Source organism: Schistocerca cancellata, chromosome 7 (assembly GCF_023864275.1).
Source record: "Schistocerca cancellata isolate TAMUIC-IGC-003103 chromosome 7, iqSchCanc2.1, whole genome shotgun sequence".
NCBI lineage: Eukaryota > Metazoa > Arthropoda > Insecta > Orthoptera > Acrididae > Schistocerca > Schistocerca cancellata.
Window position 1 is genome coordinate 316,189,103 of NC_064632.1, and position 25,623 is coordinate 316,214,725.

At 41.2% G+C, this 25,623-nt stretch overlaps 1 protein-coding gene and 1 long non-coding RNA gene across 3 annotated transcripts in view; one reads left to right on the forward strand and one right to left on the reverse strand.

Moving 5' to 3' along the window:
* The window catches only part of LOC126092582 (uncharacterized), a 35,166-nt gene extending 24,444 nt beyond the window's left edge, over positions 1 to 10,722 (reverse strand). The window contains exon 1 of the long non-coding RNA XR_007521363.1: positions 10,608 to 10,722. This is a non-coding gene — a long non-coding RNA (uncharacterized LOC126092582). The remainder of the gene's footprint in view (positions 1 to 10,607) is intronic.
* A 214-nt stretch (positions 10,723 to 10,936) lies between these two features.
* LOC126092583 (striatin-3) overlaps positions 10,937 to 25,623 on the forward strand; it is a 105,628-nt gene continuing 90,941 nt past the window's right edge. For both annotated transcript variants that reach the window (XM_049908270.1, XM_049908271.1), the window contains exons 1-3: positions 10,937 to 11,423; positions 11,657 to 11,760; positions 11,858 to 12,022. In XM_049908270.1, coding sequence (XP_049764227.1) covers positions 11,187 to 11,423; positions 11,657 to 11,760; positions 11,858 to 12,022 — 506 coding nt within the window. In that variant the 5' untranslated portion in view covers positions 10,937 to 11,186. The remainder of the gene's footprint in view (positions 11,424 to 11,656; positions 11,761 to 11,857; positions 12,023 to 25,623) is intronic.

Here is a 25,623-nt window from a genome sequence, read left to right on the forward strand (position 1 = left end):
TGGGGTACCCCGTTCTCCTGGACGAGGGAGGAACTATACGAGGCCGCGACTTGCACGCGGAAGGTACGATACGACAGAAAATTTCTGATAAAGATCGGCAGAGGGCCCCGAAGACCCCATCCATGAAGCGTAGAAAGGATGTGATGACGCCATGTCGTATCGTACGCCTTCCGCATGTCGAAAAAGACAGCGACCAGGTGCTGACGGCGGGCAAAGGCTGTACGGATGGCCGACTCAAGGCTCACCAGATTGTCGGTGGCGGAGCGGCCTTTACGGAACCCACCCTGAGACGGAGCCAGAAGGCCCCGAGACTCCAGCACCCAATTTAAGCGCCGGCTCACCATCCGTTCAAGCAACTTGCAAAGAACGTTGGTGAGACTAATGGGACGGTAGCTGTCCACCTCCAGAGGGTTCGTTCCAGGTTTCAAAATGGGGATGACAATACTTTCCCGCCATTGCGACGGAAACTCACCCTCGACCCAGAGACGGTTGTAAAGGTCGAGGAGGCGTCGCTTGCAGTCCACTGAAAGGTGTTTCAGCATCTGACAGTGGATGCGATCTGGCCCGGGAGCGGTATCAGGGGAAGCGGCAAGGGCACTCTGAAATTCCCACTCACTGAATGGAGCGTTGTAGGGTTCAGAAGCGTTGGTGCGAAAAGAAAGGCTCCGACGTTCCATCCGCTCTTTAATGGAGCGGAAGGCCTGGGGGTAATTCGCAGAAGCGGAACTCATAGCAAAATGCTCTGCTAAGCGGTTTGCAATGACGTCGGAGTCAGTACAAACTGCTCCATTCAGTGAGAGCGCAGGGACGCTGGCAGGGGTCCGATAGCCGAAGACCCGTCGAATCTTGGCCCAGACCTGCGATGGAGTGACATGGAGTCCAATGGTGGACACATACCGCTCCCAGCACTCCTTCTTGCCTTGGCGGATAAGGAGGCGGGCCCGCGCACGCAGCCGTTTGAAGGCGATAAGGTGGTCCATGGAGGGATGTCGCTTGTGACGCTGGAGCGCCCGCCGGCGATCTTTAATCGCTTCAGCGATCTCAGGCGACCACCAAGGCACAGCCCTCCGCCGAGGGGACCCAGAAGAACGGGGAATGGCAGACTCGGCGGCAGTGACGATGCCGGCGGTGACCGATGTAACCACCGCATCAATGGCATCAGTTGAGAGAGGCTCAATAGCGGCAGTGGAGGAGAACAAGTCCCAGTCAGCCTTATTCATAGCCCATCTGCTAGGGCGCCCAGAAGAGTGACGCTGTGGTAGTGACAGAAAAATCGGAAAGTGGTCACTACCACACAGGTCGTCATGCACACTCCAGTGGACAGATGGTAAGAGGCTAGGGCTACAGATTGAAAGGTCAATGGCGGAGTAGGTGCCATGCGCCACACTGAAGTGTGTGGAGGCACCATCATTCAAAATCGAGAGATCGAGCTGCGACAATAAATGCTCAACGGTGGCGCCTCGACCTGTTGCCACTGACCCACCCCACAGAGGGTTATGGGCGTTAAAGTCGCCCAGTAATAAGAAAGGTGGCGGCAATTGGGCTATCAGCGCAGCCAGGACATGCTGCGCGACATCACCCTCCGGTGGAAGGTAAAGACTGCAGACGGTAAGAGCCTGCGGCGTCCACACCCTAACAGCGACAGCCTCTAAAGCTGTTTGTAGAGGGACAGACTCGCTGTGAAGAGAGTTAAGGACATAGATGCAGACGCCACCAGACACCCTTTCATAAACTGCTCGGTTCTTATAATAACCCCGATAGCCACGGAGGGCGGGGGTGCGCATTGCTGGAAACCAAGTTTCCTGCAGAGCAATGCAGAGGAAAGGGTGAAGGCTGATAAGTTGGCGGAGCTCAGCTAGATGGTGGAAGAAACCGCTGCAGTTCCACTGGAGGATGGTTTTGTCCATGGCTGAGAAAGGCGTGCCGGGACTGGGACGGCAGATTACGCCGCTGGGTCACCTGCTGCCTCCAATTGAGCACCCGTGCTAGTGCTATTGCGATTCATGGCGTCTGAGGGACCGGCGAGATCGAGGTCCTCAGCGGACGCCAGAATCTCCACCTCGTCCTCAGACGCAAAGCTAGAAGGTAGCGATGGGGTGGCTACCACCGCGCGTTCCTTGGGCTTAGAGCTGCTCTTCTTTGATTTCTCACGCTGCTCCTTGGGTTTAACTGGCTGGGAGGGCTTCACCGATTCAGTCTCCGGGACTGAGGAGGATCGGGAAGCCCTTCGACCTGCAGATTGTGGGCACTTACGCCACTGTCTATGGTCAGCCTTCCCGCCGGTGGAAACCTGGGAAGGGAGGGACCCAAGGGACCCCTTGCGAGCGTGAGAAGCCGAAGAAGTTGGACACTTCTCTGGCTTAGAAGCGGGGACCGACGTCCCCGATGGGGGGGTTGGTGTTGCTCCTGAGGTAGGTGGCACAGGAGCAACCCGGTGGGTAGAGCCCCCCACTGGCAAGGGGGCAGGAGGAGTTGTACCACTCGTCGATCCGGCCGGAAGCGCGAAACTGATGGGGCTAGCACAGATGTTGTAGCAGCGGCGTAGGAAGTTGTCATTCGCACTGGATGTAATCGGTCGTATTTCCGTTTGGCCTCAGTATAAGTCAGTCGGTCCAGGGTCTTATATTCCATGATTTTGCGCTCTTTCTGGAATATTCTGCAGTCTGGCGAGCAAGGTGAATGGTGCTCCCCGCAGTTGACGCAGATGGGAGGCGGGGCACATGGAGTATCGGGATGAGATGGGCGTCCGCAATCTCGACATGTGAGGCTGGAAGTGCAGCGGGAAGACATATGGCCGAACTTCCAGCACTTGAAGCACCGCATCGGGGGAGGGATATAGGGCTTGACGTCACATCGGTAGACCATCACCTTGACCTTTTCCGGTAACGTATCACCCTCGAAGGCCAAGATGAAGGCACCGGTAGCAACCTGATTGTCCCTCGGACCCCGATGAACGCGCCGGACGAAATGAACACCTCTACGTTCTAAGTTGGCACGCAGCTCGTCATCAGACTGCAAAAGGAGGTCCCTATGGAAAATAACACCCTGGACCATATTTAAACTCTTATGTGGAGTAATAGTAACGTTAACATCCCCCAACTTGTCACAAGCAAGTAACCTGCGTGACTGGGCGGAGGATGCCGTTTGTATCAGTACTGAGCCAGAGCGCATTTTAGACAAGCCCTCCACCTCCCCAAACTTGTCCTCTAAATGCTCGACGAAGAACTGAGGCTTTGTGGAGAGAAAAGACTCCCCATCAGCTCTCGTGCAAACTAAGAATCGAGGCGAATAACTGTTACCTCCATCCTGGGACTTACGCTCTTCCCACGGCGTGGCCAGGGAGGGGAACGTTTTCGGATCGTACTTCTGAGCATTAAATTGAGCCCGAGAACGCTTAGAGACTGCTGGCGGCTGGCCGCCAGCGAGAGATGATGTACCACGCTTCATTGCGGGTCATCCGCCCTGATGCCACCTACTCCGACCAAGGGCCCTCCCCACGGGCGCCACCCAGCCACAGCAAAGGCCACCTGGCAGGATGGCCGTTGCCGGGAGTCCTGATACCCCAGGAGGATAGGCATCTACTCCTTGGCATACGTGGGGAGTTAACGGCGCAGGCATCAGTAGAGCGATCCCTGTGTTGTCAGGGGGCTACAACCAAGAGGGTACATGGCGGCCCCACCACAACGGACTGGCTACCGTGCTGGATCTTAGGTGCAAAACTGTCCAAGGTCGTCGTCGCAGTTAAAAGAAACACTGCAGAGGGCAGCGCGGTAATCGCACCCAGGGACGTATCCCCGCCCTAAAGATCGAAAACGAGCAGGACACCATTGCAACGACGTGAAAGCCGGCTAAAGGTCTAATTGCACGACGGATACAGTGCACCATGTAAGGCGCCCTTCCCCAATTGGCTCGCTCTTCGGAATAATTTAGAAAGATGGAGGTCAAACCCGAGAGGGGACCATCACATAAGGCCAAAACATGTGAGACTCCTTTTAGTCGCCTCTTACGACAGGCAGGAATACCGCGGGCCTATTCTAACCCCCGAACCCGCAGGGGGGGCTGTGCAGTGAAGGCATGTCAGCTGATAAATGCCATGTGTTGTTTCACATGTGGCTCTGCCTTGAATTGTGTATGTTTTACCAGTAGCGGGGCTGGAGTAGGATTCATGGGGCAGGTTTTGCAGCGGGGTCAGTTACAGGGGTAGGAACCGCTGGGTAGAGAAGGTGGTCTGGGAATATTGTAGGGTTTGACAAGGATGTTACGGAGGTTGGGGGGGGGGGGGGGTGAGGAAAGGCAATTCTGGGTGGTGTGGGGAGAATATTGTCAAGGGATGATCTCATTTCAAGCCTTGACTTGAGAAAGTCATATCCCTGGCAGAATAATTTGTTGATGTATTCTAGGCCAGGATAATATTGGGTGACAAGGGGGATGCTTCTGTGTGGTCGGGAGGTAGGAACATTGTTGTTGGACGGGGAGGAATGTATTGCTCGGGAGACCTGTTTGTGCACAAGGTCCGCAGGATAGTTGCGGGAGAGGAAAGCACTGGTCAGGTTATTGGTGTAATTGTTGAGGGATTTGTCACTGGAGCAGATACGATTACCACGAATACCTAGGCTGTAGGGAAGGGAGCGTTTGATGTGGAATGGATGGCAGCTACCACCCAGAGTTGCCTTTCGTCGCCCCCTACCCTCCGTAACATCCTTGTCAAACCCTACAATATTCCCAGACCACCTTCTCTACCCAGCGGTTCCTACCCCTGTAACCAACCCCGCTGCAAAACCTGCCCCATGCATCCCCCCCCCCCCCCCCACAACCACCTACTCCATCCCCGCTACTGGTAAAACATACACAATTCAAGGCAGAACCACATGTGAAACAACACATGGCATTTATCAGCTGACATGCCTGCACCACACAGCCTTTTACATTGGTATGACAACAACTAAACTGGCTGAGCACATGAACGGGCACAGACGAACTGTCCGCCTAGGAGATGTCCAATACCCAGCAGCAGAGCATGCCCTCCAGCATAATTATAGGGACCTAGGAACCTGCTACACTGTATGTGCCATTTGGCTTCTCCCACCCAAAACCAGTCCCTCGGAACTGCGGAGATGGGAACTTGTACTCCAACTCATCCTTTCATCCCATCATCCCCCTGAACTGAACTTACGTTAACCAACCTCACTCTTCAGTCTTCTCCTCTTTCCCTTTCCTCTTCAGCCATTCACGCATCTTTTCATCATACATAGTTGTGTTTATCTTTATACTATATACCTCTTTACTTGTGTATGCATCCTCTTTGGTTTGTGCAGTCCTCTGTGTTTTAATTAATTAGACCAAAATGGGTGATAAATGAAAAACTTGTAGTCACTACGGATCAGAAACTATGTGCTATAATGTGACTAGATTCTGGGATAACAGCTAAATTACTGCTTTGGAGTTAGGTGTGGGAAAAAGTACTTCTGGAGACCGAGAGGGGGAGGGGGGCAATCAAGCATAAATTGACAAGTGGAAGTGGAATAAAAGTAAATAAGTAATGTTGGGAGGTAAGTATAAAGACATTGAGGAAGCATAAATATTTAAGAGGAAAAGATTCAAGTTGCTGGGTCGATAATGCAGGGAAAAAACATTGCAGCTTCAGCAGCAAATTGAAGGAGAAGATTCAGAATTTACTGCCAGTGATGGATGGTGATGGTTGGATCAGTGGAAAAATGATTCGGTCAGTATTTGCCACATTACCATTAGTGGAGAGTGTTTATCCACTGACAAAGAGGCTAAGCCATTGTTTAAAGACTATCTTTCAAAGTTAATTGATGAGGGGGGAATTTCTGGCAAACAGTTGTACAATGGTGATGAGCATGGTTTAAATTACGAGCTCTGGTGCTTTTTGATAATGCGCCTCCACATCCTGCCAGTGATGAACTCACAGATGAGGATATCAAAGCATTATTTTTGCCACAAAAAGTGACTGGTATTTGTCAGCCAATGGACCAGGGCATACCTGAAATGCTAAAGACGAAGTATTGCTGCCATCTTCCCAGCCTGTCAATATCAGCTATTGACTATAATGAAGACTATGTAATGATTCTGAAGAGGGCCGACTTGCTTGAATTCATAAGGTGGTCAGCTGATGCATGGGAAAATACTGTGAATATATCACTTGTATGGCTGCCACCTTCCCAGCTAGTCGATATCAGCTAATGATGATAACAAAGACCATCTAATGATTCGGAAGAGGGCTGACTTGCTTGAAGTCATAAGGTGGTCTGTTGACGTGTGGGAACAGATTGCGAATACATCATTTGTAATGTCTTGGAAAATTCTTTTAGACCATGAAGGAGGACATTTCATAATTGAATCCATGTCTGAAACTGAAGTCAAGGATAGAAAATATGATATTGTTTCGTTGTTCACAGGTTTACTGGACTGTGAGGATGTTGATGCAGAGGATGGCACAGAATAGATGGCATATGATGAAGCTGATGAAATAAATGACAACAATATTGTGAAGGAGAGATCTCATCCCACATTCAGGAGGGTTCAAGGCTGAGGCAGCACTGCAGTACATTAATGAGCTTAAGGAAGCGATTAGATTAGACTAGATCCAGCTTTTGTTTCACAGACAAAAATGAGGTGATTCTCGTGGATGTGGAACATGCTAGAAACTACAATATAAGAAATTTAGAACATCTGAATATAATACTCACTTCACCTACTATTTGTCAGGAGATTTCAAAATACAAATCTATATGTTTCATCTTCTCTCTTACACCTGTACTTTCATGCGCGTAATCATACATTATACTTTACAGTGCACATTGTTGTAAGTTTCTTGTAGTAATTTTTTGTGTGTGCAATATGTACACAACAAACACTTACAGCTGGCATGTATTATGTAAGTCAGAAACATTAATAAAATTGGGTTTTGGTATAAAAAAGGGTGTTCTGAATGGTATGGCTGTGGTCAGAAGACAGAATTTATAGACCTCTGGGTTATGTGGCTTGACTTTCCACTATATTACATCTGGTCTTCCATTAATAAACAGGTTTTGTCTTTTTATCTCACTTCAGCAATATTTCTTTTGTCACTGGGCAGTGCACTTCTGCATTGTTTTGTTTTAGGAGGCAAAAAACAACTAGGGTCGTAAGTGTCCACGTCAGAACATTAAAAAATAAATAAATAAATAAATAAATAAATAAAAAATGCTAATCACAATCAGTGGAAGGAAAGACAGCTGAACACAGTGACTTGAAGAATGGTCCACAAAACATCCTATAGAGACAACAGAGGTCCTGAACTAAAGATTAAATGTCCTTCGCCATATTGCTACAACGAATAAAAAGTAAAATGTGGTTGACAGCCCACGTCATTCGCTAAACCAGCTGATAACTCAGACAGCAAACATAAATGAAACGTAAGTGGTTAAAAAAGCGTATTCAGCCAGAAAATGACGAATCGTCAAAGGTAATGAGCACAAAGTGCTGAAAGTTCACCACTAAACAAATGGTGATGGCTAAAAAGACAGTGCAGAATATGCAAGCTAGCTAAAATGATCTCACAGCGAGAGGGATGAGAGGAGATTGTCCAAACCAATGAGAGAGGTCTAATTCCCCGGAGCTTGTTTCCATGAAGGAAAGACCAGTGATGATGCCAAAGTGACACCACCTTCTGACAGGCAGCAACACAGATGTCATCAGAGGAAATGGAAGACCTAGTGGTCTGAGGCACGAGGATTGCAGCTTTGGCAGCAGCATCAGCAGCCTCATTTTCTGTTAGACTGAAGTGACCAGTGACCCATGTAAACATCACAGTGGCTCCATCAAGAGTGATCAAGGGAAATTTTTCCTGGACTCATTGCACTAAGGGGTGGAAGATGTATGGTACACAGAGGTACAAAGACGTTATTCCTCCTGTGATAGTCCCCAGGAGTCAGGGAATAAAGAGATAACCAGTGCACTATCCAACGTCAACACGTGGCATCAGCCTATTCGCCGTCATGTACTTGAAAATCCAGTAGGTGATGCAGCAGCTCTGCAGAACTCAGGCACTTAGAACCACCAGCTCTCGGGGTCGGAACCCCAGGTTGATGAGGTCCCTCGCCGACGCAAGAGACCACGCCCCTCTCCAGTTCAACGTCGCGGTGGACACTGTCACCTCCTGGATGTCTCGTTGCAGGTTGGAGACTGCATGCCAGATGGACAGCGTGTCATAGTAGGTCATCTTCTGTGTGTGACACCAGTCGAGCCAGAGATGGTCGCCGACTATCTGGGCGTCTATCACACGGGCGATGCCATCTTTTACTGCCACAGCGTCAGGCTTGCATAATCCCTCTGGCGTTCGAAGGTGGGGCTCCACGGAGACGTTGAAGCCCCTCTGCACGAGCCCATGAGTGACATACCACACGATAGTGTCATGTTGTTTGACTCGGGACCCGTGCGTTCTGTAGCAAGCCTGTAGGACGTGGTTGGCAGTCTTGACGGCCTGGCAGCCCACGTGACACCTGGTGTCCTGGGGACCGAGAGAGTCAGAGTAAATGACACAACTGAAAAGCCTTGTCGCTGGATGTAATGCATGGTCTGACACAGGGTGAAGAGCTGTAAATACTGCTCTGCTGTAAATACTGAGCACTGTTCCAGAAGCCGATACTGAAAAATGTTGGTGCCAATGATGAAGGCACACAATAGTCAGTCCAAGAGCCATCAGTGAACACAAAGGTACTATTGCAATGTTCCATGGGAAGGTTGAGAAACATACGATGATAGAGTGAGGCTGGAGTAGTGTCCCTAGGAAGCCAAAATGGAAAGGGTTCACACCCATTGGGAAAGTGGCAGATAGTGTGAAGTTATACCTGTCGGAGCAATAGCCGAAAGCAAACTCCAGGAGGTAACAGGGAAGAGGGACATGCCACATGCTGGTGATCAAATGAGTCATCAAAGATGAAGCCATAGGATGGGTGGTCAGGCATGGCAGAGAAATAGCATGCTTATCTGCTGAGAAGAAAATCAGTCACATGACAGCAGTAGTTCGGCAGCTTCTGCATACACGCTCTCATCTGGGTTAGTGTAAAAGGTGCGAGTGGCCTAATGGATGCCATGATGGTGGATTCTATTGAGATGGCATTAAGATGGATAGACGTACAGCTGCATTAAATGAAACATCAATAGTCTAGTTTCGAATGGATAAGGGGCCGGTACAAACGGAGGAGGGTGGTTCACTCCGCTCCCCTGGAAGTACAGCTGAGAACACACGACATTGAGAGAATGCATTCAGCGGGCGGCCATGTAAGACACATGAGAGGACCAAGAGTCAGTCTTTTACGACGATTCCGTACTTATACACTATTATATGTTTTTAGTCATTATTCTGTGACCATGTTATAGAATATAGACCATTCTTTCTTTTAAATTCTACAGAAGACACTCCTAGCAGTGTTGAAACCAGGTTAATTTGTTTAAAATAGTGACCGAGGGCTGTTTTTCTTTCAATTGTACTTTTAACAAGTTATTTCACTTCCAACAATATCATGAATCAATCCAATAAAACACTATTTTTTAAGTTGTAAATACCACATATAATGCACTGCAGAAGTGCCTTAGGCCTACCTTAACAAATGTCATCACGAAATAAAACTGCTCTCAGAACATCAACCACTTCACAATTTCTATTACCTCCAAAAGAACTAAGTCTTCCCGATATGCTAACCTATAACGTTGCCACGCAAGTAAGACAAAAAAATTCTCCAGATCCATACTAAAGAGAAAAGTTTTACTTCCATTACTATTTGACAAAACTGATGAAAGTCTCAGCAACAGAGCAGTACCAAAGACTGGTGCTTTCTCATTATCCAAATGTACTGATACTTCCTTCTATTTCTAGGAAACAATTGTGTAATTGAAAGAATTACCTGTGCACGTTTGTTAATCACAATATACGATAAAAATACATGAACTAAAGAAGGTAACACATTTATAAATAAATTAGGTTGTTCATTCTCAGTCAATACATGTAACATAAAAGAATACGTAGGCAATAGTTATTAAAGAGAGATACTATCCACAGAACATCTTCGCCAATTTAAATACATAAGCAGGAAGATGCAAATGGTCTCTACTGATTTTTTGCGATGCTGTTTCTCTCTTCTCGTTTCCGTCACTCAGGCAGCTAAAAGGAAGCAAAGCAAACAAATTGTAAAGAATAGTGGTGGGAAGATTGCGTACAACTTTGTGTTTTTATTGTGTGTGTACGACATCTCTATATTTCTTTATAAGTTGAAGAGTAAAGTGTTTTGTGTAGTGACTCGCGAAAAATGCACTACTCACTCACACTGCGGGAGAAGGGGTAAGCAACGAAATGATCAATTGTAACAATACGTAGCTAATTTAAATACTAGCCAAATATATCTATGAATAATAACTTTATGGACAATGAATCTCACATAATTTCCAACTTTTTAAGATGCGGTTGTTTATGTTCTTATGTGACGATTATGGGCAGCTACCCTCGTAAACATGGCCACAACTGTTACCTATACCACGCTTGTTTAAAATTCAGATCTTTGTTATTGTATTGTCGCATAAGTTCTTAGTGAGCGTGATTCTCTTACCACATATACAACAAACAACATACAGTTGACAATGAAATCACACTTCGTTCACTAATTTCTACTCCACTGTTTACTCACTACTCAGTACGAGTACTCCTACTCACTCATTTTGCTAGAACCTTTGACATGACCGCGAGAGGAGCAAAGAGTCAATCACCTCAGAAATAAAATATGAAAAACAAATAAATTTGTAGGGATCCAGACAAACGAGCACTTTTCAGAGATGAACGGTGCAAGTATGAGCTAATTATTCAATTCATATAATTACTTACGGTCACGACCATGTCACAGACACTAGAAGAAAATCTTTGACCTGACCGTGACGGAAAGAGCCGAGTGGAGCAGAAATTCCGAGGGGAGCCGAAAGGCAGTCTGTATTCTCCTCCATGAATGCGGTTGACAGTAGTCAGTTGAGTGTCACAATACGTAATTGTCGCAATAATTTGGAAATACTGACGAAAAGCGTGTGTAAATAATGTGAGAGAATGACATCTTAGCAGTGGATTTTAGTTTAAGTATTAGATTCCATCTGTAAGTATTAATTAGAGCTCATGAAGTTGCTTTAATGGCGGCCATGTCATGAAGATATCCAGCCAGTGCGGTGGATCTACAATGGAAGATAGTTCTCCGTCACAAAACCACAATGGACAGTTGGGACCTTCTGGTGGTGCAGTCAACGTAGGAAACAAACAAAATGAAGAAGGGAGTCAAATAACGCAATATTCTATACCAGGAATACTGCATTTCATTCAACATGAGTGGGCAAGGTTCGAAATGGAGAGATCGCAGTGGGAAGTGGATAGAGCCGAATTGCAGGTAAATGTCTACTTAATAGATGGTTTAGAACATGAAGCTTCAGTTTTTAATCTGTGTACAGCACTGCCATATCCAGGACATAACATCTTAGTGTCTAGTGTTTTATTCATGACACGTTTGGTTTGGCCTACTATTAGGCAAAACAACTTAGTTGATTCCCAAATGTCAAGTTTACAATGTACTACTAAAATGACGCACTTGTTTGGTGACTGACTGTATCACTGTTTACACAGGCCAGGATAGCGTTTCTTCAGGGCGAAAGGAAAGGTCAAGAAAATTTGAAAAATGATTTGGTCCGAAGAATAAAAATGTTGGAATATGCACTCAAACAAGAAAGGTACATTCGTAATTTGTTAGTTGTGTGCTTTCGCTCTTATCTTCGTGTAGGATAAATGCTTGAGGTTTTGGTACTAATAGTAAGTCTCTTGTTGCAGGGCAAAGTATCATAAATTAAAATATGGTACAGAATTACAGCAAGGTGATGTTAAACCTCCAATTTTTGATGAACCAGGTGGGCCTGAAGCACCGGTTGATGGAGAGGCCCCTTTCACTACAGTAAGCAATGTTAGTTGGAGGCAAGGCAGGCAGCTTCTAAGACAGTGAGTAGCATTATCTGTTGCGTTTGTTTTAACACTTAAACAGTGAAGTAGGACTGTAGGTTTAAAAAGTTCTGTCCATAAATTGAAAAAATAGAAATATTAGATCTCTCTTCATCTATACATTAAGTAAATATTATCATTTGGTATTACAAATGAATGTGTGTCAGAAATGAGAATTTGGGATTGTTGTTGTAACCAAAAACTTCTCTGTAGATACCAGTTGAAACAATAAAAGGGTGCTTCCAATTTAAAAGCACACCATTTTTAACAGCACAAGCTGTTTACATAAAAATTTTATTTACATTGTCACTTCCGGGTACTATTGCTGATAAATGAAATAAATTTGTTGGCTTTTTTTAAAGCAAGATAGCTTCTGCCCCTCCCCATCCAAACAATGCTGTTACTTCCGTGGCCTGTATGTTATATGTTTGTTCGCCCAATTTTAGCATACAGAACAGGTAGTAACAAAAGTGTCATTAGAATTGTCAAAATAACATAATGTTTATTATAAACAAAATCAGAAAAACAGGTAAACATCATTAAACTATCCTACATGTACATCTTTGTAGATACTCTGCAATCCACTGTACAGAGTTGTTTGAATCTACAGTAGACGAAAAATAGTTCTTGCGCATTTAAAAATTATTGTACAGAATTAAAGCTGTCATTTACTAGGAATGTCTAGTTTTCTCACAAGTACTGGTTCTGGAGCAATTTTTATTTCATCTGATGTGTTGTTGTATAATGTTATGCTACAGTGGATTACAGTTTTCTGGTAGGATTATCAGGAAAAAATTAATGGAGATTTGGTATCCTCTTGTTTACAAGATTTTTTTTATAAAAAACACACAAATAATTATCAATGCTCGTCTTTAGTATTCTAAACAAGTTCATGATCCAAGTAGTGTAACGTCAGAAAATGATTCCATAGTGAATGGAATTGTGCTTAGAGTTGCTAGTGCCACTGTTTGTTTACATTTTGTATTTTAGTATCATCAGATCGTATCTTACTGGTGAGTTTTGTGTGACACATGACGTATATGTGTATCCCATTTAAAGTCATACTGAACCTGTGGACCGGACATTTTGTCATCACTGACTTTTTCTGTGATTTTCTCATTTATCTTGCTTGGCTACTTTTGATTAGATTTGAGACAAGTTTTATCAGTGTTTACAATCTGTGTTGAACAAATCCAAAACCATTCATATTTTTCTGCTGTTTATTGCACACCTTTTATGATAGATAGTAATATAGTAGTGTCATTAGGAAATGGATTTCACATGTTCGAGAGCAAACTTATAAATTGAAGATTAATGGGTCCAGAATGAAGTCCTAAGTAATTACTCATCTGGTAACAAAGTGTTCTTCCTGATTTTGTTATGAAAGTTTGACTTGTACTTCAGTGTTAACTTCTGACTGTGGTTTCCAAGATATGGATAGAAATGGCTGTGTGGTACACCTCTGATGCTAAAGTTTCTATCTTTTCAAGCAGAGTTGTTTGGCCAGAGACATTAGAGTCCTTTGGAAAGTATTGAAAAAAACTCTATAGTGAGCTCATGTTGGTTGAGGGATTTGAAGTGTAGAAAAAATTATGAATATTGTGAATTGTGGTTTATTTGTCTCATAACGTACATAACCTAAATCATTTGATTCAAGTACAGGAGACGCTTGAAATGGTGTAACAATTTCACCAAATCAAAAAAACAGCTGTTCCAATAAACAGCATCATAATAATAACACAATTTTGTTATATATACATTCAATAAATCTAACAATTACCCCTTGCTTGAACTATCATTTCATTCTCTATGAACTCTTCTCTTGAATAGTAGCATTTTTCTCACAGAATTTGCTGCAGCCTCATTTTTAAAATTTGTGGCTTCATATTAAATATGTTTTTGCCCATTAACTTGTTATACATTATCATCCCCATATAATGCGGAGTCCGTGAACACAATTTCAACTGGTGTGTGGATACCATAAAATTATTTTTATTTCTTGTGTTATATGTCTGGTTAAAATGATTCTCCTCAAATACTTTTTGTCTGCTGTGTAGGAAGATTATAATTTCATAAATGTATGGAACAGTTAGGATTTGAAGTTTTTGAAATAATGGGTGAGAAGATTGTTTGCTGTGCAGTACATATGTATCAGACAATTTTCTTTTGCAGTTTCAGTATTTGCGATAGACTGCTTCAACTTCGCCAGAAAATGATCCCATATCTAATGACATTCACAGTCAGTATGATAATCAATTTTTCGTGTACTCAAGTTAATGGAGTTTGCTAGTATTTGTATTGCAAATGCAAAAGTGCTTAGTTTATTTGACAGGAAGTGAATATGTGTATTCCAGCTTAAGTTCTTGGCCACATTTAGTCCCAGGATTTTAACCTTGTCAACTTCTTTCATAGGTTGATTGTTATGTTGTATTTTAAGTTACACACATTTTGAATGTTTGGTTTTAATATGTACCATATGGGTTTTTGCAATGTTCAGTTTCACCCCCTTAACTGGAACTAGTTTTCTAAGGTATCCAGTGTGCTTACGATGGCACTTGGAATTTTTTTCTTCTTAGTCATCTTCAATTAAAACAGAAGTGTTGTCTGCAAACAGAACTGATGCGGAATTTATATTTTTGGGTAAGTCATTTACATAGAATAGGAACAGGATTGACCCCAAAATGAAGCCTTGAGGCACACCTTGCGATGCTGTACTCCATTTAGACTAATAATTTACTGCATCTGAGGTAGTAGTTACTCTTTGTTTTCTGTTATTTAAATATAATGTTAGCCAATTTAGAGCAATGTCCTTAATCCCGTGTTTGTCTAATTTGTATGTAAGCAAATCATGGTTCACGGAATCAAATGCTTTTGTGAGATCACAGAATATACCTGCAACTTTACTTCTCTGATTCAATGATTTGCCCGTCTTTTTCAGTAAAGTTATTCACTACATGCAGAGTGTTTTTTTTCCCTCATTGAAATCCAAATCTGGTTACTTATAGTATCGTTTTTTACGTTAGAGTTTTTTGATCTTGTATGCAGCTACGTTCTCTACACTTTTGATAGGACTGGAAGAGTAGAAATAGGCTGATGATTTCCCATGTCTTCCCTTGACGTTTTCTTGAACAGGGATCTGACTTCAGCATACTTCAAAACATTGGGAAAGCATCCCTGTTCAAAACACTATTCGAATATTTTAGTTAGTAGAGGTGTCATTAAGCCGCATCGTTTGTCACTTTAGTTGGTGTCCCATCCCACCCAGCAGAGTTTTAATTTTTTAATGATAGTTACAACATTCTCCAAGTCCTTTATTGTGAATTTTTTAAAATCCATAAGATTGGATTCCAAAGAGATTTACTTTACTCAGATACATCAACATCTGACTTTGCCATACTTACGAATAATTTAAATGAATTCATTCTGATATTTGAGATGAGTTTACAATGAAGCTATATTCTACTTTATCCTAGACATTTCAGTACTACTAACTCAGACAGTTAACTCTGATTTGACAACAGACCACACTGCTTTTGTCCTGCTTTCATGTTGTACAATGAACTTCTTGTTTGCCATTTGTTTGGCTGCCTTCACAACTTTTTTTAAATGTAGCTTTTTAATGACAAACATACTCAGTAAAATGTCTGTTTTTTTAGTATATTTCAGTTCATTGTGGAGTTTCCTATTTCTGGCACTAGAAATTTTTGTACACTGGGTTATCCATTTAAGTTTGTTAGTAGTTTTGTTGCATGTGGTTCTAGGTGAAGAAGTTTCATTAAACATTTCAAGAAAGCCACTTTTCAATGGTTAAAGTTACTATTACTCGAAATAAAACTGTTGTAAGGCCATTCAACCTCTCTTAACATACTTATAAATGTAATTGAATTATTTTCATTGAAATTACTTTTCATTTGGCTTTTGTTTTATGTGGGATTTCATTCTTAATTTTTGGTTGTTAAAGGAATAATACAAAGTGGTCAGATTCCTAAATCTATGCAGAATACAAACACCTTCAAACACATAAAAAAAAGGTTCAAATGGCTCTGAGCACTATGGGACTCAACATCTTAGGTCATAAGTCCCCTTTCAAACACATAATTTGTTAGAATATTATCAATATAGGTAGCGGACTGTGCATTTACTGTAGTGAGTTGCATGGTATTCATTTTGAAGCAAAAGTTTTTTATTATTAAGTCTGTGAATTTGGACACATTGTTGCTTTCAACTGTGATATCAGTATTGAAGTTGGCAGCTATTATTTTCTTTTTTCTTTACTGAAATTTTCAACCAGGCAATGAAATTTCACCAGAAAAGCTTCAATTCTAGCTTTCTCTGGTACTCTGTAAATAGAAACTACATCATCATTTAGGTCCCTCAAGTCTGTACAGCAGCTTTCATATGTACACTGTTCATTTAAATGATTAAAACCATCCCTTATTTCAGTATTTTAAACATAGCTGCACAACAGCAATGGTTCCACGTAATAAAATTATAAACAGCCGACCAGTTGCAATGGATAAAGAAATCTTTACCTAGGTTTCAACAAATTTAAATTCGTCTTCTTCAGAAGGTGGCAATTTTACATCAGTATGGACTGATGTATCATCGTCGTTTTTACAAATATCTGCATAGATCCATTTGTCCAAATTAAAATATAGCCCTGAAAATAGGGTTTGTCATGTAAATGTAAATTAGTACATGGATGTTGCAGAGCTCACAATATTTTATATCTGAATGAGTAAGTATCCAAGAGCCTCAATGTGATTTCTCTAGTCTACAAAAGTTGTTGGCTAATTCAAAATTTTCCATTTTATTAAGAACTTTAATATGGTCAGGTATAAGCCACTGTCCACTGAGGCAAATAACTTTGATATTCCTCCGTTCAGATAGAATAATTTGTAATTCGTCCGCTTTGTGAGTTTTGTTTGAAAAGTCATGTAGGGACATTCTTTTGTACTTGTGGTCTCAAACATATGCTTTCTTGGGAACAAGTTTGTTTTGCTGTTTTCATTACCAAATACTGTTTTTCATACCAATCATTTAAGTGTACACTATTTTACAGAATTTTACATGTATATGTAAACATTTTACTAAAAATTTTGGATCCTAACCTATTTAAATGTAGACTGTCTTCACCCAAACTTTTATTGCTTTAGCATTTACTTGGATTTATGAACACAGCTCCTAGATAATTACAATTTTTGTTTAAATCGTGGTTTATTCTCTTAGTATATCGATCACTGACAGATCTGCTGTAGATAATACCACTCACCACGATTCTAGACGTTTTGTAGAGGTTACTGGCAGATAGAATTAAATTTCGTGTTTCACTTACCATTTCGTCTTCGTGCTGCTTCTAATAGAATTTGTACCTACTTGGATGAAGACTGCTTTGTAATTCTTCGGAGGTGCCTCTGCTGAACCATCCTGCAAGCTGTGTATGTTGCTAATGTGTTTCTTCAACTGGTGGGTCTCAATTACTGGACGAACATTTATTGTGGAATTCGATGCCACAAAATTTTTCAGCAGAGAATCATATATAACAAAGAATTCAGTTTTTTTTTTTTTTCACTCTCTCGTTACTGAGACTTATTGAATTCTTTTTACTGTAAGTTATGCTTGCCTACTTCTATTTATTTTCGGTTCTTGAGACTTCTGCACGAATTTCTTCCTTAGATCCAGCAGCTTTGTTGTTTGAGCCAGTAACTTTATCATTACACCCGTGTTTGAGGTTAATTCAGTCTTTTGACTACTGTTTCTGCAAAAAAAAAAAAAAAAAACCACCTGCGTTCCAGGTCAGTGTTCTTGCTTTTGTGATGATAATTCTGCTTTTAAAGTGTCAATGTTGCTACGAAACATGTTTTTAATTATTTTCCCGCGAATTTGCTGTAGAATCTAGTTTTGTGTTTTCGTCCTGCAACCAGTCAAGGCACGACCAGTTAATATAGTTGCTAATAAGTTTTAGGTGCATTTTTTGCACACCTTTCATACAGCCACATGTTGCATTTCACACACAGAATTCCTTTTATAACCTGTTTCTGACACTTTTTACATAATGCACTATTTAACTTTTGCCTACTTAGGAGCACTGTGTCACTGTACTTTTCAGTGGGTGCCATCTTCTAAAGATCATCTTTACGTAGGCAGATATAAATTCAGTGTATTGTCAACATTGTGACTAGTAACAGTAAATTTTGTTTCAACTGATATCAATATGTCATGCTGAAGCGACTAAAAATCTTTGCATTTAGAGGCATAAACTTCCTGAAGCTATGCTGCTGGATGGTGGGAGGTGAAACTTCTTTTCATGTTCTGTGTATCATTTGCACAGTACCTTGTAAGGATGCGGAATGAGTGTTTTATACTCATATCGCAGATAAATATGGCTACATACTGAGCATTTAAGTTTTTTTTCCTTCTGAAAGATATACAGATGTTAGTAATTCCTATAGACTATCTTTTACCCTTTGCAATAACAGAAATTCTTCTATAGAATACAGGGAGTTCTCAAGAAGCAGTTTTCTCAGTTTGTTTTCAAATTTTACTTTGCTGTCTGTCAGACATTTTATATCACTGGTTAAGTGATCAAAATTTTTGGTTGCAACATTGTTCACCCCATTTTGTGCTAGACAGTCTTAATGTGGAGTAATGAATGCCATTTTTGTTCTGATATTGCAATTATGTAAATCATATGATGTGAAACAGTAGTCAAAATGCCTAACTCTTTAAACAGATGGCTACAAAATGTTCGTGGGTGAGCACCATATATTATTCTTACAACACATTTTTGAGCAATGAGGCCTTTCTTTGTTAAAGATGAGCTACTGCAGATAATTATTTCATAAGACATTTTTTGAATGAAAATATGCAGAATATGTCAACTTATTGCTCCCTCTCTCTCTCTCTCTCTCTCTCTCTCTCTCTCTCTCTCTCTCTGTCTGTTTCTCTCGGTCTCTCTCTTTCTAGGATGAGGCTGAACCAAGTTGTTCTAAGAGTTCCAAACTGTCATCAATATAGTGCGTGTATTTGGTGAGATTTTTATATGATTATGACAGTATATTTTACGAAGAGGAGTGATTGAAGTGATTTAGTTCTGCATGGCGATGGCATCCAGAGGAGCATATCTCGTGGATTAATTGACAAGGAATGAAAGTGTATCAGATGAGGTGGAGAAATGGGGTGGAAAGAGTCGAAGGTTTCTTTGGATCGAATCTTCTTGAAGTGTAGCAAAAGCTGTCAATTTTCGAAGTTTTCTATGTGAAGGAATTCATGATATTTCTGGAAGCAGATTGAAAATTATTACCATTCTACATTTACATATTTGTTGGTTGGAGTGTAAATCAAAATGTATGTGCCGAGAAGTTGACTCAGCCAAGCTTATTGCCATCGATTGGAGACAGTTTTGTATAGCATTTTATGTGGAAGTATGTGTGAAATGGAACAAGAAACTTCGTGGTGAAGGGCTAATTGTTGAGAGTGATGAATTTTATAGTAGTAGCAGTAGTTTAAGGGAGGGGCCAGAAACCAGGAAGATCGGTTTTTTGGGGGTGTCCAAAGAGGCACAACCAAATGTTTTTTAGCATTGTGCCAAAGCGTTTGAAAGCTCCTGAAAAATTAATAAAGAGAGTATTTTGCCAGAGACAACAGTAATATTGGACTGTGTTTTGCTATAAATGTTCCAGAGACGAAGTTTTCAAGCATATTGCTGTGATCCAATGAAGAACGTGTTTTTCATAGGATAATTTAGTCTACATTACAGAGATTCTCAACAAGCTCCAGTGGCAGCCATTACAAGAGAGGCTTTGTGCTTCATGGAGAGGTTTAACATTGAAATTTTGAGACAATGCTTTCTGTGAAGATCCATACAACCTATTACTGACTCCCACATATACTCTGTGAAATGGCCACAATGAAAAAAAATTCAAGAAATTACAGCTAATACAGAGGCTTACCAACAGTCATTCTTCTCACATGCCATTAACAGGGGAGGGGGATATCAGTTAGTGGTACCAAAAGTACCCTTCGCCACACAGAAGCCAGGTGGCTTGTGGAGTATTGATATAGATGCAGACTTTCAAGGATGTGGCAACAGATACCCATACAGATAGTACAGAAGGCACGGTGGCTGCAATTGTATGGTCACTGCATGGCACAAGATGGTGAAAGACGTTTTTTGACAGGTGATGCTTTGAATGTGTGTGGAGCAAACAAAATCAAAATGATACATTTTTATGGACTGCTGGATTGGTGTATAATGCAAGTGAATGAAATTTGTAAATTTAATTTTGATTCCTCTTCATTGCTGTGAATATTTTTGGTTGCCACAAATATTTGACTATTTTTTCTGATTGTCACTTAGGTTGTTAAGTTTGGTGTGAACATTTACTTGTGAGTTAGTGAAGCTAACAAATCTGATTGCTGAAAAACATTCTTGTGGCAACACTGATCTGTAGCTTGGCCTGAGGTCTACATTATGTTGGACTGTGACACTACTTGCGAACATGTAACATAAAAAAACCTAGTGACAGTGTGACCTGCAGCTTATCCTGAGGTCTATGTAGGGATGTGACAGTTTGATTCACAGAAACTTAATATTTCTCTTCAAAACTATTTCAGTTCTTTTTTCCCCACTGAACACGTGACAGACTATGACAGTCTGCTGAGTTTGGGAGCTAGTAATGCAGCTTGCATAGCTTACTGCTAATAAACAAAGAGAATTACATTAATGTTCATTATCAAAATTTTTTTTAACCATGTTAGGCAGTAGCAAGCTGTACTTAGGTAGGGAGCTAGCAGCACATCTTAATTTGCTGCTAAAGAAACATAAAGCAGTTACATTAATTACCTTTGTTGTGATGAATAATTTTTTCCAAACATGTCACAAACTATGAAGTTGTGGATAGGTTGCATTATGAAACAAGCAGGAGTTATTTTAATAATATTCATTGTCACAGGTATTTCATTGTTTTTTTTCTGAGTATGTTACAAATTATGAAATTGATTAATTTTGGGGCTGAAAGCACAGTTTTAAATGGCTGCCAGCTAGACGAGCAATTAAATTTATGGTCTTGATCATCAAAAAAATTTATTCCCCCCCCTCTGAGTGTATAGTGGATTACTTGTGTGTCTTTTGGTTACCAGCTGCTAGCACTGTTTAAGTAGCAGTGAGTCAGAGAGGGAATAATTAAATTTATAACTCTTATTAACAGCAGTGTTTCACTTTTTCTTTCGGAAAGTATTATTACCTCTGACGTTGTGGTACATTAACGTATGTGATATTTATTTGCAACTTTCTTCGAAATATGTTTACCTGCTGTTCTCTCATTAGTTGCATAGAACAAACAGCTGACACATACTGTTTAATTCCCATCATGTCTCATGGCAGGCACTGACAATATTCCTGCGTGAAACATGTAAGTATGCCACTGGCCCAACTCGAGACTTGCACCCTAACTGAATGGTTTTTTTTTTTTTTTTAAACTAAGTAAGAATGTTCACAGAAAACAAGTCAATTATATATGGTTTACTATTTCTTCTTTTGCTGTGTGTATGTATGGATTAATTGGAACATTGTCATACACGGCGAGTACTAATTCTGCTTGTTGTGTATTCGATTGAAGGTCGTGTACATTTGAGAGACAGTAGTGCACCCATGATTGAGCCTTAGAGAACTACATAGGTAACTTTCCCCAGCCCATGCTACTCTATCCTGTGCAAGCCTCTGCATCGTTGAATAACTACTGCAACCTACATCCTTATGAATCTGCTTACTGTTCTCATGTCGTGGTTTCCCTTCACATTTTTTACTCCCCCACTTCCCTCCAATACTAAATTGGTGATCCATTGATATCTCAGAATGTGCCTAATCAAGCGATCCATTTTTGTTAAAGTTGTGCCACAGACTTCTTGTCTTCCCAGTTCTATTCAGTACCTCCTCATTATTTAAGTGATCTACCCATCTAATCTTCAGCATACTTCTGTTGTACCACATTTTGAAAGCTCCTATTCTGTTTTTGTCTAAACTGCTTATCGTCCGTGTTTCACTCCCATACGTGGCTCCACTCGAGACAAATACCTTAAGAAAGGACTTCCTAACGCAAATCTATACTTGATGTTAACAAATTTCTCTTCTTCAGAAACGCTTTTCTTGCATTGTCAGTCTCCATACATATGCTCTTTACTTTGGCCATCACCAGATATTTTGCTCTCCGAGTAGCAAAATCATCTGCTACTTTTAGCGTCTCATTTTGTAATCTAATTCCACCAGTATCACTTGATTTAATTTATTAGATTCTGTTATCCTTGTTTTGCATTTGTCGTGCATCTTAAATCATCCTTTCAAGGTGCTGTCCATTCCATTCAACTGCTCTTCCAAGTCTTTTACTGTGTCTGACTCAAAACTTTTCTTTGGTTTCCTTTACTGCTTGCTTAATGTACAGACAGAATAACATTGGGGATAAGTTAAAACTCTCTTATTCCTTTCTCAGCCAAGGCTTCCCTTTCATGCCCTTCCACCTTTACAAGAGTCGGGAAGCTGTGCTGAAAGCTCCCACTCCAGCACTACCCATACTTTCTAGTCCAGTTGCCCACCTACTAAGTTTTTTCAGTTTTCCCCCTTCTCTGTCACTTCTCTTCCTTTCCCCTCCCCCTCAGGACATCTTCCAGACCGTCCACCTAGCAACCCTGTGCTGCCCCCACCACACCCCTGCTCGCTTTCATAGCAGCACTGCTACCCTTCTCCCTCCCCCCATCATTCACCATCATACGTCAGGCAGGCAATAATCTTTTCGTTGTGTGTGTTTGCAGATCAATGCTTCTTTAGCATGGTGTGTAGCAGTCCATCATTTTCATATTGTTATCCATTCTAGACTCTCCACTGTTCAATTAATTTTTTTTTAATTATTTTTTTCCTGGTCTCATACTTTTAGGCGACTGGGATTGTAAGGGTCAAGTTTAGATCAAATTTGGAATGTACGAGGGTTGGAACTTAAATAGTGACAATTATTTATTCACAACATGATACAAAAGAGTTACATGTTTGCACCTGTTACTTCCCTTCAAAGTAGTCACCATCGTTGTTGTGTAGAACCCATTGCCATCGACGTGGAAGGCGTAGTATACCGTTAGCAGAACCTGTTCTGCTGATGGTGCGATTGGAGTTGTCTACTGCCTGTCGAATCTCTGGAACAGTTCTAAAGTGAATTCTACGAAGTGGTTCCTTTATCTTCGGAATCAGATCAGTCACAAGGATTTAAGTCCGGGGTGTATGGTGGATGGTACAGTCCTTCCCAGTCCCATCGACTGAATAGAGCAGCCACAGCTTGCGCTGTATGCGCCCATGGATTGTTGTGCAAAATGATGGGTGGCATGCGCAGAAAGTGTCGCCGCTTATTTTGCAAAGTAATACTGTACATCTACGGTCTGCTGTGAAGGAACGTAATGCATTAGGCTAATGCCATCACAATTGTAATGAGAATCACCATAACTTTAGACTGCTCCAATTGCACCATCAACAGAACAGGCTCTGCTAGCAGTATACTACACCTTCCACATTGTTGGCAATGTGTTCTACACAACACAGGTGACTACTTTTGGAGTACAGTAACAGGTGCAAATATGTAACTCATTTGTATCAGTTGTGAATAAATAGTTACCACTATTTAAGTTCCAACGCTTGTAATTTGTTTTTCCATAATGTGTTAGGAAGGATTTTTTTCTTTAATTATCACAGGATGTGTTAACTTAATGATATTAATGAAAGCTGTTGTCCTAAGACAGTGAGAAGATAACTCAACACATCACATGGTGTACATGTGCTGTAGCTTATGTTGATATTATAGGCTGATTTCAGGGTGTTTCCAGGCCTGATAGACTACAAGGATCTTACATAAAATTGTAAATCTCAACACCCCCCCCCCCCCCCCCTCCCTCGTGTCACAATAACACATTGTAAGCTGGCCACGTTGGCCGAACGGTTCTAGGCACTTCAGTCCGGAGCCACGCGACTGCTACGGTCGCAGGTTCGAATCCTGCCTCGGGCATGGATGTGTGTGATGTCCTTTGGTTAGTTAGGTTTAAGTAGTTCTAAGTTCTAGGGGACTGATGACCTTAGATGTTAAGTCTCATAGTGCTCAGAGCCATTTGAACCAACACATTGTAAACAGTTACTGTTTACACTTTGTCGTGTTGGTTTAATGATTCGTGGGCAGAGGACCATAACAGTTTCTGAACCTTTGTGAGATTGCACAAATAGAAACAATCACACATTCAGGAAATGCAACTCTTTGTAGAGAATCTGTTCTTTTCACTCTGTTAAGGGTTTAGACAGCAGGTGTTAAGGAGACCACACTGTGGTTCAGGTCGAAAAAAATTGATTTTCAGTTTTCTTCATATTTCGATAGATTAAGGTTTTATTTAAGTACTCTGAAAAGGATTTGCTGAAATTTTTTTTTCGAGCATTTAAAGAGCATTTTCCTATACCACATGTGTTTAGGTGCCATGCCCACTTTTGTTGCCCACTTTTCTGTATATATTTTAGATCTTTATATCCCCTACATTGCACATTAGGGATTTTTTTTTTCTTTTTTTACTCCGGACTGTGTTGACTATCCTTGGAATGCAACGGTTGGTATTCTTTTGTTTCTGCAGTTTGTAAACTACACGCTTTCAAACACACGGTTAGTTTTGTTAAAGTGTGATTGCGAGTAGGTGTTACACTTAAGTTTGCAGTGCTTGTTTACGTGTGTTTTGTTGTGTTTATTGAAGATGACGAAATGTAAAGGCATTTTCAAGAAATGACAATTGAGAGGAAATAAGTTTAGAAAGCTTTCTGTACAAGAGGTTATGTTGCCGCAATGATGTTTCTAATTGTAATTCTTCAACACATGCATCATCAAATAAGCTCTCACCATTTCAAGAGAGTTACAACGAATTTACTGTAAGTGACGAGGGGTGCAGTAACATTATTGTAAATTTGAGAATATTGTCAGATGTAATTTCTAAATTTGTACAATGTAGATAGTGTGGTGAGTCACAGAGTTTGAAAATTTGTGAGAGTGTCAGTGGGAGAAAAGGCCTAGCAATTGCTTTGGATTTAATTTGCACCAAATGCTCAGCTGTGATTTCATGAGTTCTTCAAAACCAGATGCAAGTGGCCCAAATGAAATGAAATGAATACTAGATTAGTTTATGCCTTATGATCCATTGGCAAGGGCATGGCTGCAGGTAGAACATTTTGTTCAGTGATGAACTTACATCAACCACCAAATAAATTTGAAAAACTGACTGCAACATGAGAGAAAGCTATATATGAGGTCAGTGAGGAAAGCATGAAACTGGCTGCTAGGGAAGCAGTGGAAGAAAATAATGGATGTTCGGATATTGCAGTTGCACTTGATGGAAGTTGACAGAAAAGAGGACATACTTCTCTGAATGGAATAGTGACTGCCATGAGTGTAGACACCAGTAAAGTTTTAGATGTGGAGGTAATGTCTAAATATTGCAAATGTTGTAAAGTCAATGAACATAAAGAACACAACTGTGTGGCTAATTTTAGAGGAACAAGTGGTGGTATGGAAGTTCATGGAGTATAACAAATATTT